Genomic DNA, 14,909 nt, shown 5'->3' with positions numbered 1-14,909 from the left:
TTATGTATGTAATTTTAAATTTGACGTGAATATGTACATGCCAATGTCTAATGTTTGAGTAAATGCCTTGACTTTAACAATATAATGTCCCGATGAATTGATGGCGTTGAATTACAAAATTGTGCAATTTTCATATAATTTTTCAATCTCATTAAACACAACTTCGTATACAGAAATCGCTCCGCCGCGACAAAAATGATAATATCTGTCTGAAAAATGTTTTTATTCCAAACCTCACAAATCCCACAATTTTATTACTAATTACACCAAAGACAAAATGGACCCTCGTATCTTGTTATTAAAATTCCGTCCATGGCCTAAAAGAATAATATATCTAAACAATTATTTGAATATATGCATCCAAGTGTAATCTTTGCACGCCACATTCGCAAAATATTGTGTGCGCAGAAGGGAACTCGCTATCTGCGTACATAGTGTATGTATCAATCTATGCATTAAGTGTGTTTATTTTATTATTTTACTAGCTAGATTAGCGTGATTTCTCACGGGACCGGGATGAAAGGTACCCTATGTCCTTCTACATACCTCGAACTACATGTATGAAAATATTTCAAGAAGATTGGTTGAGTAGATAGAGAGAGCGTGAAGAGATGACAAAATGTGAAATGGTGGCTTATTGTATAACTTTGATTGATTGATTTGTTCCTTATTGCTTGGTCCACTGTTGAACAAAAATTGCCTTCCATGACGCCACACGAAAGTATTTTTTTAAAGCTATATTGCGTCATAGCCGCGCTTGGCAAATTGTACTATGTATATATGTATGTGTGTTGTTTCCGTGGCAAATCTGGGAATTTCAAGTAGTTAAATAGTTAAAGCTTAGCTTTCAAAGTCCATACAACAATTATTTAATAACCCAAGTTTAAATAAATAAATATATTGGGACAAATCACACAGATTGAGCTAGCCCCAAAGTAAGTTCGAGACTTGTGTTATACTAACTCAACGATACTATATTTTATAATAAATACATATATAAATAAACATCCAAGACCCGGGCCAATCAGAAAAAGATCATTTTCCATCATGACCCGACCGGGGATCGAACCCGGGACCTCTCGGTTCAGTGGCAAGAACCTTACCACTGCGCCACCGAGGTTGTCACTACCAAAGTTTATCACTACCAAACCTACTTTCAGAGGACGTGCAGGCTTAAGTAAGCAGCAATCTATATTTTGAGAATATTCTTACTTTTATCAAATGCATTGTTATCGAATGATAACAATGACATACAGACGAAGAGACGATGTTACAAATAACCTTATATCCACCAATTCAGCATTTTAAGGTTGTGGTGCATCGTCAACTTTGACGTTGAATTTAACGTGCGCGCCGCTGACGTTAAACAAAATGGTATACTTAGTTTGCATTTTTCTGGGCACGTTAAAGTCAACGTCAAAGTTGACGGCGCACCCGAGCTAGCGATAACAATGTAATATATTAGTTGCATCTATATACTCGTATATTAGAGGGAGAGCTATATCCGTGACATTTTAATTTTGGACAGCATCCCTGGTCACGTAACGCGGAATGACGAAAAAAAAATGTGTCCCGACCACCGATCGCGATACACGGCAACGCGGACGGAATAATTTAATTATTTATAATTTTTATTTTAATGCTAGACTACGACCGCGGTACCAGACCTCGAAATGTGTGGAGCTGTTCGAATTTCTATTATTTTTAACCCTTTCACCGATACTAAACTGATCCTAAGGAAACAAAGAAAGGAACACGTGAAAACCTACGCTTGTATATAGGAATTGAGAAAAAAAATAAGTACATTTTTGGGTTAACATAAAAATATAATGAGTCATCATTATAAAAAAGCCATAACCCTTCATTTGTTACCCGGCACTTATTTTTATAAATTGACTAGAAAAATAGGCCCTTCGCCCCCTAAAACCCCACCTTTAATTGTGTAAGGCTTATGTGTATCTGGAGTTTTAATATCGGCCCTCGTAATCCGCAGTCCCTTATTTTTATTGTTGTATATTTGCATATATAATTCATTTTCGTTTTGTTTCATTGCGTAATTTGGTTATCTTATATGTAGGCGGCGTATCATTGATAAAGCCGTTGTCGTGTTCCATTAAAGTTACATTTTAAACTTTGCCATATATGAATTAGTTTAGGGCTACATACTTAGTACAAAATAAATTCGTCCTTCGCATCTGTTTCTAAGCTTTCTTCTTTTAAACCACGCAACCGATTTTTATACAGTTCCCACTGTTATTTAGACAATTTATTAACGAAATTTTAACCATACAAAACAGCCTATTAGACCTGGAGACCTACAGTTATGTTTTAGATATTGATAAATATCAGACCTACATAAACTGATATAATATTTACCCAATATAAAGTGGATTGTTAATGGTCAAATTCTTATTCATTCTTTATTTAATGATATAAATTTTACTAATTGACGATCGAGTCAATGGGAATCAGGTATAACGACCAAATCGAGCGTTGGAACCAAAACCATTAAATACAAAATCGTGTAATCCAATAAAATGGGAAATTATCAAAATTCCTCTTCCGCAATGAAACAATTGAAATGGGGATAAACATTAGAACACAAAAGAGCAGTGCATTAGCAAGTGATTATCGGAAAGAATCAAAGTGCGTTAACCCGGGTTCGCTGCGGCCCCGAAATTGGATGGGGTCTCAATATCTGCGTGTTACTACAATAACCACAAGATCATAATAGTTATTATTTGGCACTGCGGATTTTAAAACAACGCGAATCCGGATAATATTTCTGTCTAAATGTTATTCGGTTTCACGTATATTTTAGTTTACCATCTATTTTAGTTAGTATGTTAGTTTACCAAGTACGTAGTTTGGTTTACCTTGAACAAGATTAGTTTCAAATCGAGATGTATCAAGTAAATGAGGACAAATAATCATTTCATAATGGTATCCCAGTTCTTGCTTATGCAGCACGTGGGACTTAGTTCTAAAGCTAAGTAGAGATTATTTTTGTCCGTGACCAAAAAACTTTGGTTTACGAGACCCCAAATAAAATTGAACAGAACGCTTGTATAAACGGCATCAAATACTTTTGTAGCATTTGTAAAAAACAGGGAACCATTTTAGATGTTTTTGCCTTTAATCCACGAGAATAGCAATATATTTTACTACTAATATTATTTACATCAATGCTTTATTCATTCTGCTTAAATAAATTCATTGAAGGTTTGGCCACGACGCGTGCCTAGTCACACGCATCCTGATAATAGACATCTCAATAATCGAAATCATGCTTATATTCACCAGTTATCACACGTGAGCCAACCTTGACTTTATTAAATGAATGGTTTTTTATTTTATTTTCCATCTTATCCCGCTGTCGTTGGCACCACACCCTGCGGTCAAACAGGGCGGTATGAATCCACGCGACGAAAACTCCCGGGCGTTCGGAGCCGCGGTCTATTCCGCCATAATGGCTGAATTCACGGCTGCAAACCGTTCTTTATTGCCTCATTGTTTGGCTCTATAAATAACAGTCGTTTCTAAAAATAAACGCATTAGATTTTCACATTTACCCCGTTTACGTGCAGTTGTAGAAGATAGGTATTTGATAGAAAGTTTGCCTAATAATAGATTTTTGATTTAGATTTTACAAGTTCTTTTACATGTCAAATTTTATCTTCTTCTTAGCGAGTCGACTCTGCTGTTTGTACCAATACCTCACCACTTCCATATCCATCATGTGGCGTTGTATTAAAAGTTTATTATAGTTAATAGTTATCAAAACTCGCAGACATGTTATCAAACTCTCAGATTAAAACCGAATGAAGTATGACATCATTTAAATTATATTTTACTTGGATGATTTGTTCTTTTTTTTTTATTCATAAATTAAGACTTTCACAGGCACTTTTTCTCGTTAATTTTTATATATAGTTATTTCTCACAAACTACTGGTTCGTGACGACAGGCGAAACATTAATGATATGCCATATATAATGGTGCACTTAATCTCAATAAAAAGTATTTTATTGCCTTCAAAGTTACATTTAAAACATCTCCGATATGCTCCCTAAAATTTCCATTGACAAAATAAACATTATTTATTCAACGGTGTTTGTTTACCAACAAATTGGATCGGCGCAAATATCTGAACGTCCATCCTATTTCACGGCGAAGGATCATAACAACTTTTTCAATTTCCTTCAAAAATGGGCGGGCGACGGCGTCAAACGATAAATGATTATAAGTATGACGTCATAGGAAACGAGCCAAGACGCCGGGAGTAATGAGAAATAAAGAAAAAACCGACGAGCGAAGGCTCTTTGCCGCTTTTATTGATTAAAAAAGTTTCTTAATCATATTTTCCGCTGCTCCGCTCTAGATAGTTGGATCGGTATAGATATGGATTCTATTTGTTTTGATTTGATTATTATTGGATCGCATTCTGTCTGAGAGGAGTTGCATGTTTGTCTGAAGAATATAACTGATGATCTTTAACGTCAATCGCGTGCTTGTTTCGACTACTATTTATGTCATCTCTGGATTCATGACCATTTCCATTTTACTAGTCAGATGACATTGCCATTTTATTCACTCTTGCTGGATGATTTGTTCATTCTTGTTCAGTTTGTCACGATTATACATTCTCATCATCAATATCATCATTTTTAGCCTACAGCTACTTGACAACCTCGGTGGCGCAGTGGTAAGGTTCTTGCCACTGAACCGAGAGGTCCCGGGTTCGATCCCCGGTCGAGTCATGATGGAAAATGATCTTTTTCTGATTGGCCCGGGTCTTGGATGTTTATTTATATATGTATTTATTATAAAATATAGTATCGTTGAGTTAGTATCCCATAACACAAGTCCCGAACTTACTTTGGGACTAGCTCAATCTGTGTGATTTGTCCCAATATATTTATTTATTTATTATTTATTTATTTATAGCTGGATATAGGTCTTAGTCTTTCTTCGCACTATTTTCTTCAGTTCTCCAGCGACCGATTAATGACATTGATTTTGTGTGATCCCGTTTATCTGACCAGTGAGCTGATGGTTTACCAACCGGTCTCAATAATTTTTTAAAATATATTGTTCCAGAAACTCCACCTGCTCTCGCCGCCAGCGTTCCAAGTGGAACGTGTGATCAGCAGCACCTGTGGCAGTAGACTTTGCGTGTGGGGCTCCCGGGGGGTCATCGTGGCCGAGCTGCCTTCCAGGTGGGGCAGGGGAGGGCTCTTCGATTCTGGCTCGCAGACTGTGCTTTGCAAGTAAGTGTTCATCAGTAATATTCATAAACTAAGCAATAGGGGCGCATTCAAATTTATTATTCAATAATCTTATACGAGTACGTGTGGTATGCTTACTTCCTTCGTACGTTAATTTCATTTCGCTAATTAATTTTTACGCTGATCCCGGGCTTCTCGACATCATAGCACCGAATGAAACTGGGAACACGCGAAAATAAAAGAGAGAGTGACATACACATTACATTACAATGTTTAATGGACCTTCCTTGAAGATTTGATTCATAAGAGCTACATAACATAATATCATATCACCTACACCTTACCACAACTGCACGCCTGCGTGAACTCAGCCTTATGTCTGAATAACTGCACAAAATAAGACGTCAGCGTGTATTTTCTAGATCGCGGTAAATTTTCATACTATTGAGCTCCTTGAAGCAACCGTAACGTTGGCCTGGGGCGACGATTACGCCAAAGAATATGGAAGAAAATTTTACAGAAGGCCGGTTTTTCACACTTGGAAAAAAATCAAATAAAATGAGATCATTTCTTGCATTTCCAAAATCATGAATCTGATCGGTTTTAGGTTATCGTTCTTCCTTTTATCGTGTGTGTCATCACTAGTGTCAGATTTTAAGTCTCCTGAAGGTTTAGGAAGGTAGGAGTACCGGTAGATAGTGGGGTATTAGAGAATTAACTGTCAAAGAGTGTGCAAATATCTTTGCATGGGTTTCCCTCACCGCAAAATAAGTGGTAGTCTTATGAAAACGACTACATATGACTTGAATCAGATTGGTATAAAAACTCATGTGAATCAGTCATATTCCAACCTTGTGATCACATGCATCTGAATATTTCTTTTACAAATAAACTAAGAAGAGACTTCTTCTAAGTCAACCTTTTTATATGAAATAAATATATATAATAATCTTAGACTATCAGATCATCACAATGTACTGCGATCGACTCCTGTGAAGAAAATTGCGAATTGTAAACGTATTTTGAAACAGCATTTCCTCCATGAGGCACCAGACAAATAGGCATCAAACACAGCATTATTCGCGACTCTTTTGTACATGTTATTACAGTATATCCCCATTAGCATATTCCTCCCGTTAAATTAATTCGTAGATTCCGCGCAGACGCCGGCTTCGGATTTGTGCATCGGGAAGCGATGTTATTCTTACCCTTTTGGAGAATCTTACGTTTTGGTAACGAGCGGAGCTAATTTTCCGAGTTGTTAGCGTTTATTGCCGATGGTAATGTTACGAGTATGATTTACAAATAATATCATAAGATTAGAGGGAAAATCGACGATGGAGGTAATGTCAGTTGGGGACGCAACCGTAAGCACCAGACGGGTGTCTCGCCTTTCTCGGTCTATTCTGTCCATTATGATCATCATAACAGCCTTGTTAAACCTCCCCACTGCTGGGGCACAGGCCTTCCTTATGATGGGCCTATTGCGGATTGGTGAGTTTTAACAACTGCAAATACAACTGGACCCGACGACTTAACGCGCGTTCCGAAGCACGGAGGAGCATAACACACCCAACAAAAAAAAAAGGACCAACGTCTTTTGGGGTCATTTCAAAGAGAGCACGAATCATCCATCTCCCAAAGGACCCGCCAAAATGTAAAGCTTTAAGTTCTATAAGTAGTTCCGAGACTTCGCCTTAGCATAATTAGCGAAAGCCGCTATCGCTAATATTAGTTGTTCGGCTTAACCCAAGGAAGCGCTGCACCTTTTAACGCCATTATCATAAGTTGGAGATCGCAAATTGTCGATTATTAAGCGCGATATTCCCGAGCGCAGCTGGAATTTTAAACGTTCTGATGATTTAACGGTTTTTAAGATTAACTCCTTGGATTCTTTAAAATAACATATAATATTAGTTGTAGTGCACAAGAGATGACTAGAGGCCTATGTTTCGGTTAGTTATTCGAAGTTATTTTATACTTAGGTACTTTAATTGTCGTTTTACCTCTGTATACTCAATAAAATTATGTATTACTACTTGTATTAGAATCTTAAATATGTTATTGGGGATCTTCAAATCAGGCATTGAAAATGTCGAATTATATTTTTTCGTATAGAGGAAATTAGGAACTATCTTGGGAAACTTGAAAACTTGATGCTACTGACGAATTTTTGACACTAATGCCTCACGCCCACAATGCGGCCAGGCCAATCAAGATGGCTGCTAGATTAATGTTGGCAACAAGGAAATATCGCTCAAATTAGTAGATTTTTTTTTAATTTTGGAATATACCGATATATTGACGATCTCGGTGGCGCAGTGGCAAGGTTCTTGCCACTGAACCGAGAGGTCCCGGGTTCGATCCCCGGCCGGGTCATGATGGAAAATGATCTTTTTCTGATTGGCCCGGGTCTTGGATGTTTATCTATATATGTATTTGTTATAAAATATAGTATCGTTGAGTGTTAGTATCCCATAACACAAGTCTCGAACTTACTTTGGGGCTAGCTCAATCTGTGTGATTTGTCCTAATATATTTATTTATTTATTTATTTATACCCATTTTCGGAACCTTATATGTTTAAATGCTGGGAGCGAAAGACAGAATATGCCAGCTGCTTCTCATCCCGCGTATATGTAAGACAATCAAGGAAATATTTATTATAATTTATTTATTACATCATATTACAAGGTTTATTTACGCATGACAATAAATTGCACTTGGAAAACCACTGAGGTTTGTGGCGAACTGCGCGAAAGAGTTACATCAAGCATAAATAGTATCTTTAGTCTAGAACTATCTAATATCATTAATATAAATATGCACAACCAAAGCAATAAACAAATAATTGAAAATATGCTAATACGAGGGCTGCTATTTATGTATCCGGAATAACAAAATTAAACAAACATATATTATTACATATGGTTTTATTGTTTCTCGAAGTATTCTCCGCGATGATCTATGCACTTCTGCATACGATGAAACCAATTTTCAAAGCACTTTTTCCATTCTGATTGAGGTATGTCCAAAACGTGTGTTTTGAACGCATCAACGGCCTCTTCGCGGCTCGAAAAACGTTGACCACGTAATTTATTTTTAATGTTTGGAAATAAATAAAAATCATTGGGTGCCAGGTCGGGGCTGTACGGCGGATGACCCGTCAATTCAATCTTTTGACCCTCCAAAAAATTATTTGTTTCAGCCGACTTGTGGCAGCTAGCATTGTCGTGATGAAGTATGATTCGGCGTTGTGGGTTGTTCTTTCGTATTTTTTCAAAGACTTCTGGCAAACAAATGGTGGTGTACCATTCAGAATTAACGTCCTACTATTCTCTAGTGGCACTGTAGCTACATGTCCGTTGATACCAAAAAAACAAGCGACCATTTGCTTTAAAGTGCTTCTCGCACGAACAACTTTTGTTGGATTCGGTTCATCTTGAAAGACCCACACCGTTGACTGCTGTTTAGTTTCAGGGTCATAAGCATAGATCCAGGTTTCGTCACCTGTGTAGATATTATAAACAGCTTTTGACGTGCCACGGTTGTATTTTTTTATCATTTTCTTACACCAGTCGACACGAGCCTGTTTTTGATCTACGCTCAAGTTGTGCGGAATCCAACGCGAACAAATTTTTTTAACAATTAAATGTTCGTGTAATATCGCGTGTTTACTCGTCATACTAATGCCCAGAGACGCCTCTATCTCGCGGTATGTAACATGACGATCTTGCATTACTAATTGTCGCACAGCATCAATATTTTGTTGTACCACTACCGATTTAGGACGACCCTCCTTAATTTCATCCGTGAGCATAGACCGTCCACGTTGAAATTCCTTAAACCAATAATACACAGTGGTTTTCGATTGTGCTTCATCTCCAAAAGTTAAAATCAGTTGTTCGATGCACTGTTTTTGAGTTAATCCACGCCGAAAATCATAATAAATCATCGCGCGAAAATGTTCACGAGTTAAATCCATGGCAATGAAGACAAGCTATTTTCAAAATTGGCGCCAATTGAAAAAAACAAATGACAGGGACATGAAAAATATTTATTCTCTAGCCGAAGAGTTCTATTTTCAAATGTTGTAATTACTTTTTAAATATTCTAGAATTATTGGCCAGTTCCGGATACATAAATAGCAGCCCTCGTACTGATAAATGCGCTACAAACTGGTAAACTTGCCACTAGATGTCGGCATGTAGTCGTAAAAGCCATGTCAGATGCCTTTAGGCGACTGGAATGAAATCCGAAACTAGGAATAAGTCCTTACCAACCTAATCTTAAAACTCCAGTACAGTCAACAGTACATCAAGTTACCCCGCATGTATCTGTATGGCGCGATAATAACGGTGAGTTTGCAATGAATTTGGTTAGGTTGACACGCTATTGACTGCACTGCACATAGGGCCTCGGTAACCGGACTTCAAACAGTTGCTGTTTGCAAAGGACCCCATGTTTGGCGTTCGTCTGCAACAATATACGTTAATTAACTACTCCACTGATTATTCCTCAGAACAGCTACTTGGGAAGAAACCTGTGAGGATGTAATGCCAACCGTCACGAGGGATAATAGGCGACGGGATAACATTTTCATTTGATGCCTCTCACAATAATATCATCTGTGAAATAATGTATTTTTGGTTGTGAACTCAATGTTTTGTTGATATTTGGACTTACCAAAACGGCCCTTAGTATTTATAACGACATTGGCAGGACACGAATATTCATGTAGAATTTGATCACTAACACTGACAACAAAGAAGTTTCCCGCTGTTTGTCCATATGTATGCTTAGATCTTTTAAGCTACGTAACAGATTAAAATGCGGGTTTTTTGAATGAGTAACTATTAGGTTATAATTTATAAGTCGGGACGTCAGTAATAATATTCAAAGGCTGAAAAGTCGTAAGATGTGTTAATTATTTTAAATTTCATATTTTTAACAGTTGCCACGTATTGTCCGATCCTCTATTTACTATCAGAATACTACAGAATCCAGCTTAATTGAAGTTTGCTACAGTTTTGCCTGACCCTGCAACGGAACATACGGTCGCTTAAATAAATTTATATCCAACTAGCAAAGCGGTCCTCGACCACAAATGACACGAAATCCACCCGAGATCAATAGATACCGATGTATCACATAATCCTATGACCGACTGAAGCAGTAAGACTCAATTACAAACTAACCCTGATCCGACCAAACAACCAATTTAGAGCGAACCCGATCGGAGAAAACCTCATGATAACACACCAAAAACAACTATATCTCAATTGGTTAAGATAGATTTTCGAATGTTGCAATAGAGGTATCACCTTCCCAACCGATATTGTCTAGTCACGCGTGTGATGACCATCAGAAAAGTCAATAAAGGAAAATCGACTTTGGTATAACAAAGTAAAGTTCATTTTCGAGGTGTGATAGCGGACGGTTGGGTGACTTGAACCCCAATTATAGGCCACAAACTATTTTATCTAACGCCCGTGTGACAACGCTAATCTTATTAGAATCTATTGGAATCGAAATCGTGAGAGGAAAGTAAGGAGAGGGCCCCTAGACTATAAAAGTAACCGTAAAATGCGCTTAAGGTGTAATAAAGTGGGTAAGTGAGTGTATCTGTCAATAAAAATAAAATTTATATTTTTACTTCGGACCGGAGTTAATAAGGCAAGTTTTCCACGCTGGTGTAAAACGAGAAACTTATTTGCTTTAAATAAAATGAATTTTCTTCAGTAGTTGTTATTAATAACTTTATTTACTAAAACTGTAATACATTGATAAGTAGGTACCTCATGCATGATATTATCCTGTATACTAGCGTTTAACAATCGATAGTGTTATCAGTACCTATCATCAACAATAACCCACCTTAAAGACGACCTTTGAGTCTCGCCCGTCTGATAAAAATCTTTGACTTGCCATCTACCAATACTTAGATGCATCTCTGAAAAAGTTTAAAGATATGGCTCATAAAGTCATAAGTATTACATTACTGGTCCAGGTAAATAAAGAAGCTTCCCGCTGTCCGTCAATAAGTGTACTTAGATCTTTAAAACTATACAACGGTATTGATACGGATTTTGTTCACAAATATATGATTCCTAAGGAAGGTTCAGGTGTATAATTTATTATGATATTTTTTTAGAGAAGCCAGGTCGATTTTTTTATAGGAAGTCTACATAAATGCTTCCTCGAATCAATGTAACTCAAAACAGTATTATACAAATAAGGGTATCACTGTACAACTCCGTTCCATACGTCCTCCCAAAGAAGTTCTTGAAGAACGCGCAAAATCCTTAAGAACTCCCGTCAAATCCGTCTCCATGTAATCCCGCATCGCGATTGATTCGTGGTGGGCCAGGACGCGTGATTTCGACTTCGGCTTAAACCAATTTGCCGGGTAATCCGCGCCGGGATACGGGTAACGCCTTCGGTTACCGAAGATAAATCGGGTGCTATTTGCTCGACTTTGTGCTTCACTGATGGGAATACACCTGAAGATTAAACATTGAGGAGGAAAAATTCTCTAAAGTATTTCTTATCGTGTGTGTTATTGCTAACATTGGTGTCAGGTTTTATTCAAATCTCCTAAGGATTCTAGCATGGCTTTTAAGATAGGTAGTACCGACATTTAGTGGCAAGTAGTCTCACACACACTAGTGACCTAAACTGTAGCCTGTAACTGTAGTGTGCAGGTTTCCTCACAATGTCTTGCTTAAAGTAACGATTACACTTTCAGAGCTAGTATAGTTTAGAATCCAATAAATTTCTAATTGATGTGAATCAGAGCATGAAAAATTTCTAATTGATGTGAGTCGGCTTATAACAATTGGTTTCATAACAACATGTGTTTTTGAATATACTAATTTATAGTATACATATATGCAAACATAGTATTAATAACTCACATCCGCTACGTCAGAACATGATACAAAAACAGTAAAAGTGGCTACTATTAGTAAACATTTTCTGGCAGACAACCCTACTCTAAATCACGTCAATATCCACGCCACAAACTTATCAAACAACTTAATCTCACAGTCTCGCCAAATAAGTTAGAGGCCGATGGGCAAACAGGCAAACAACCAAGTTTGCTCAGGACACTGGACAACGGCGACTAGTATGTAATCTGTGACTGGACCCCAAACAATGTCGCTTCGGGCCGTTTGGTTAGAGAGTGTTGAAGTAGCTATCTCAGTGTAATTCTTTAATAATATCTTGTCTTCCTTAATAATATTCCTTAATAATATAGGGGTTGTAAATATAGAAAATATTTTAATGTTGTTATATTGTATTGTTTTTCATGTTCAATGTGCAGTATGTTTTTCTCTAATATAGTTAGCTATAAAAAGTAAACAAAACCCGAGCCAGTAGATCATTAAACATACACAACCTGTAAATCAATATCCAAGCAATATCCCCGTAGACATAAAGAAGTTCTCACGGTACTAACTAAAAGGCGTAACAGCCCCCCATTGAGCACCGATTTGCGGGTAGATCACACAAAACATCCCTTTTTTATCCCTTTATCCCTCTCTCTACCCACTGGACTGTATTACCAGTATCGATGGCAAATTGGGGTTGTCGATGTAAGGGTTAAAAAGGGATTTCTTGTAAGACGCACCCTTATTGAATCTTCACTTGTCGGGATTCTTTAAAGTCGAAGTTAAGTGTTGTTTGCCGAGGAATTTATTGGATTTCCAGTCATTTCGCGGTCGGTAAAAGGTTTGACTTTCTAATAATTATGGGATTGAGATCATTTTAGAAGCGCTCTTTTACTTTTCGGTCGCGTGATCATATTTTATGTTCACTTTCATGTTAGTGGCTACGGCGGATTGTCGTTTTTTCATCACTTGATTTGTATACGATAATAACTCGCACTTTGAAATGATCAATTTTATATCCATGTTCAAAGCACAAAATTAATTTTCTGAATAATTGCCTTAAAAATATTTTTCCAAAACAATACTAAGCAGAAGGTATTTGGTTGTCGTCAATATGAAATTGTAAATATCGTCGCACACCATTTACCACTGTAAACTCAAATTTCCATAACAGAAGACGAATAAATGAAAAGCTAGACAGATAAAACAATGTCAGCTGGAAAACGCCAATAACACACGTAGTTTTGTTAAGCAATTAACGGAGCGCAATCCGACGGTTTAATTCCGAACGCGGCCGTAAACGAAACGTGGCTACCCACCGAAAGGGAATGTGATGAAAAACCCCCGATGTCCACACACACTTGAGGAGCAACAATGAAATTACATTCGGTCGCCGCGGCCGTCCGTAATATCATTCCACGCGAGTCTTGAAAACGAAATTAAATTTTGCATGAAATGAAACAAAATACAAAGAAAGACCAGTACCACGTTGGGTGCCAACAAAGGAAAACTGGCGCCCAACGTGGGGCTGAGGTTAGTTAGCTCACTGGCCAACCTTATCGCCGTGTGTAATTTGTTTCTAATCATATTACGTTTTATTTTGCCCTCCCCTTCTTTGTGTTTTGTTTGACTAGTGGGAGATTTTTATGTAATTAACATTTTTTTGCTTGGCGCGGTTTCGTTCTTTAAAATGGTATGTTAATAGTCTTCTTTGTACATTTTATCTTGGAGTAACACTCGTGAAAAATATTTTAGCTAGAATATTTTTGCATAGTCTGCTGTGACGTTTGTCTGTTAATTTGTCACTAATAAGTAAATGCAAACGACTAAAAACTTTTCAGAATCTGAATCTTTTCAGATCTGAAATTATTAACTTTTAAACTAAACTGAAGTTGAAATGTACATTAATAACCTTATATTAAAAACGTTCCAACATTTTGACATATAGACGAGTGCTGAAACTAGAGGAGCGGGGCCGCTTCTATTATTAATCACTCCAACGCCGGTTGGTTAATTAGGTCCTTTCATAATGTACCGACGGTTCGGGGTACCCTTACAAAATCCACGCAGTCATAAATACGTGTGCGAGGCGATCTCCAAAACTCGCAGTTTTCGGCACACGACTTAATATTTCATCGCGTAGGCGCGTAGCAAAAATGAATTCTCTAATGTGAATGGAACTTAGTCGGGGATCTCGCCGTTGGCAAAATAATTAAAGCAATGCATTAAAAATTCTTCCAGTGAGCTCTGCGCGCCGGATATGTGATATTATTAATACGGGCAGAGCTCTGGCCGTTCAGCGTTCTTGGCTTCGCATAAAATCTGCTTATTACAATTATTCTGATGAATTATGGAGGTGCACCGGTCTAATCAACAACTGTGCGAATTTTAAATAAGTTGAGCTATCATTACTCGTATATTTTTGGCGTGAGTTACATGCTGAGTAATTAATGGAAAGGTGAATGTGAAATATTCTGCAGTTTGTTTGGCTCTTTTAATACGTGGTTCATTATGAAGATTGTTTTAGCATGAGTATATAATCACAGAAAATGGTTAAATTGTTATTTAATGCTTGTCAACTCCATTTCATTGATTACGCAATCGTCCTCAAATAACCAAACAGATAACCTCGTATTCATGTAGACGCATAAACTTCGAATTCGGACGTACATACTTAAACTATTCAATTGATATGTCATAACGAAAGTTTTCTTTTTTACGAAGAAAGGAGTGTCAGGGCGGAGATAAATTAGCAAGTAAATTTACGTACTACTTACGTATACTAATT

At 37.3% G+C, this 14,909-nt stretch overlaps 1 protein-coding gene across 1 annotated transcript in view; it reads left to right on the top strand.

Annotated features, from left to right (window-relative positions):
* Positions 1-14,909, top strand: part of mbo (members only) — a 119,767-nt gene that overhangs the window by 67,525 nt on the left and 37,333 nt on the right. Inside the window, exon 2 of the mRNA XM_053761455.2 lies at positions 5,101-5,270. Within this exon, the coding sequence (XP_053617430.1) occupies positions 5,101-5,270 (170 nt within the window). The remainder of the gene's footprint in view (positions 1-5,100; positions 5,271-14,909) is intronic.

The sequence above is a fragment of the Plodia interpunctella genome, chromosome 21, assembly GCF_027563975.2.
Source record: "Plodia interpunctella isolate USDA-ARS_2022_Savannah chromosome 21, ilPloInte3.2, whole genome shotgun sequence".
NCBI lineage: Eukaryota > Metazoa > Arthropoda > Insecta > Lepidoptera > Pyralidae > Plodia > Plodia interpunctella.
Note: the sequence above shows the minus strand (reverse complement) of the source record. Positions and strands in the feature narration are given on the sequence as shown.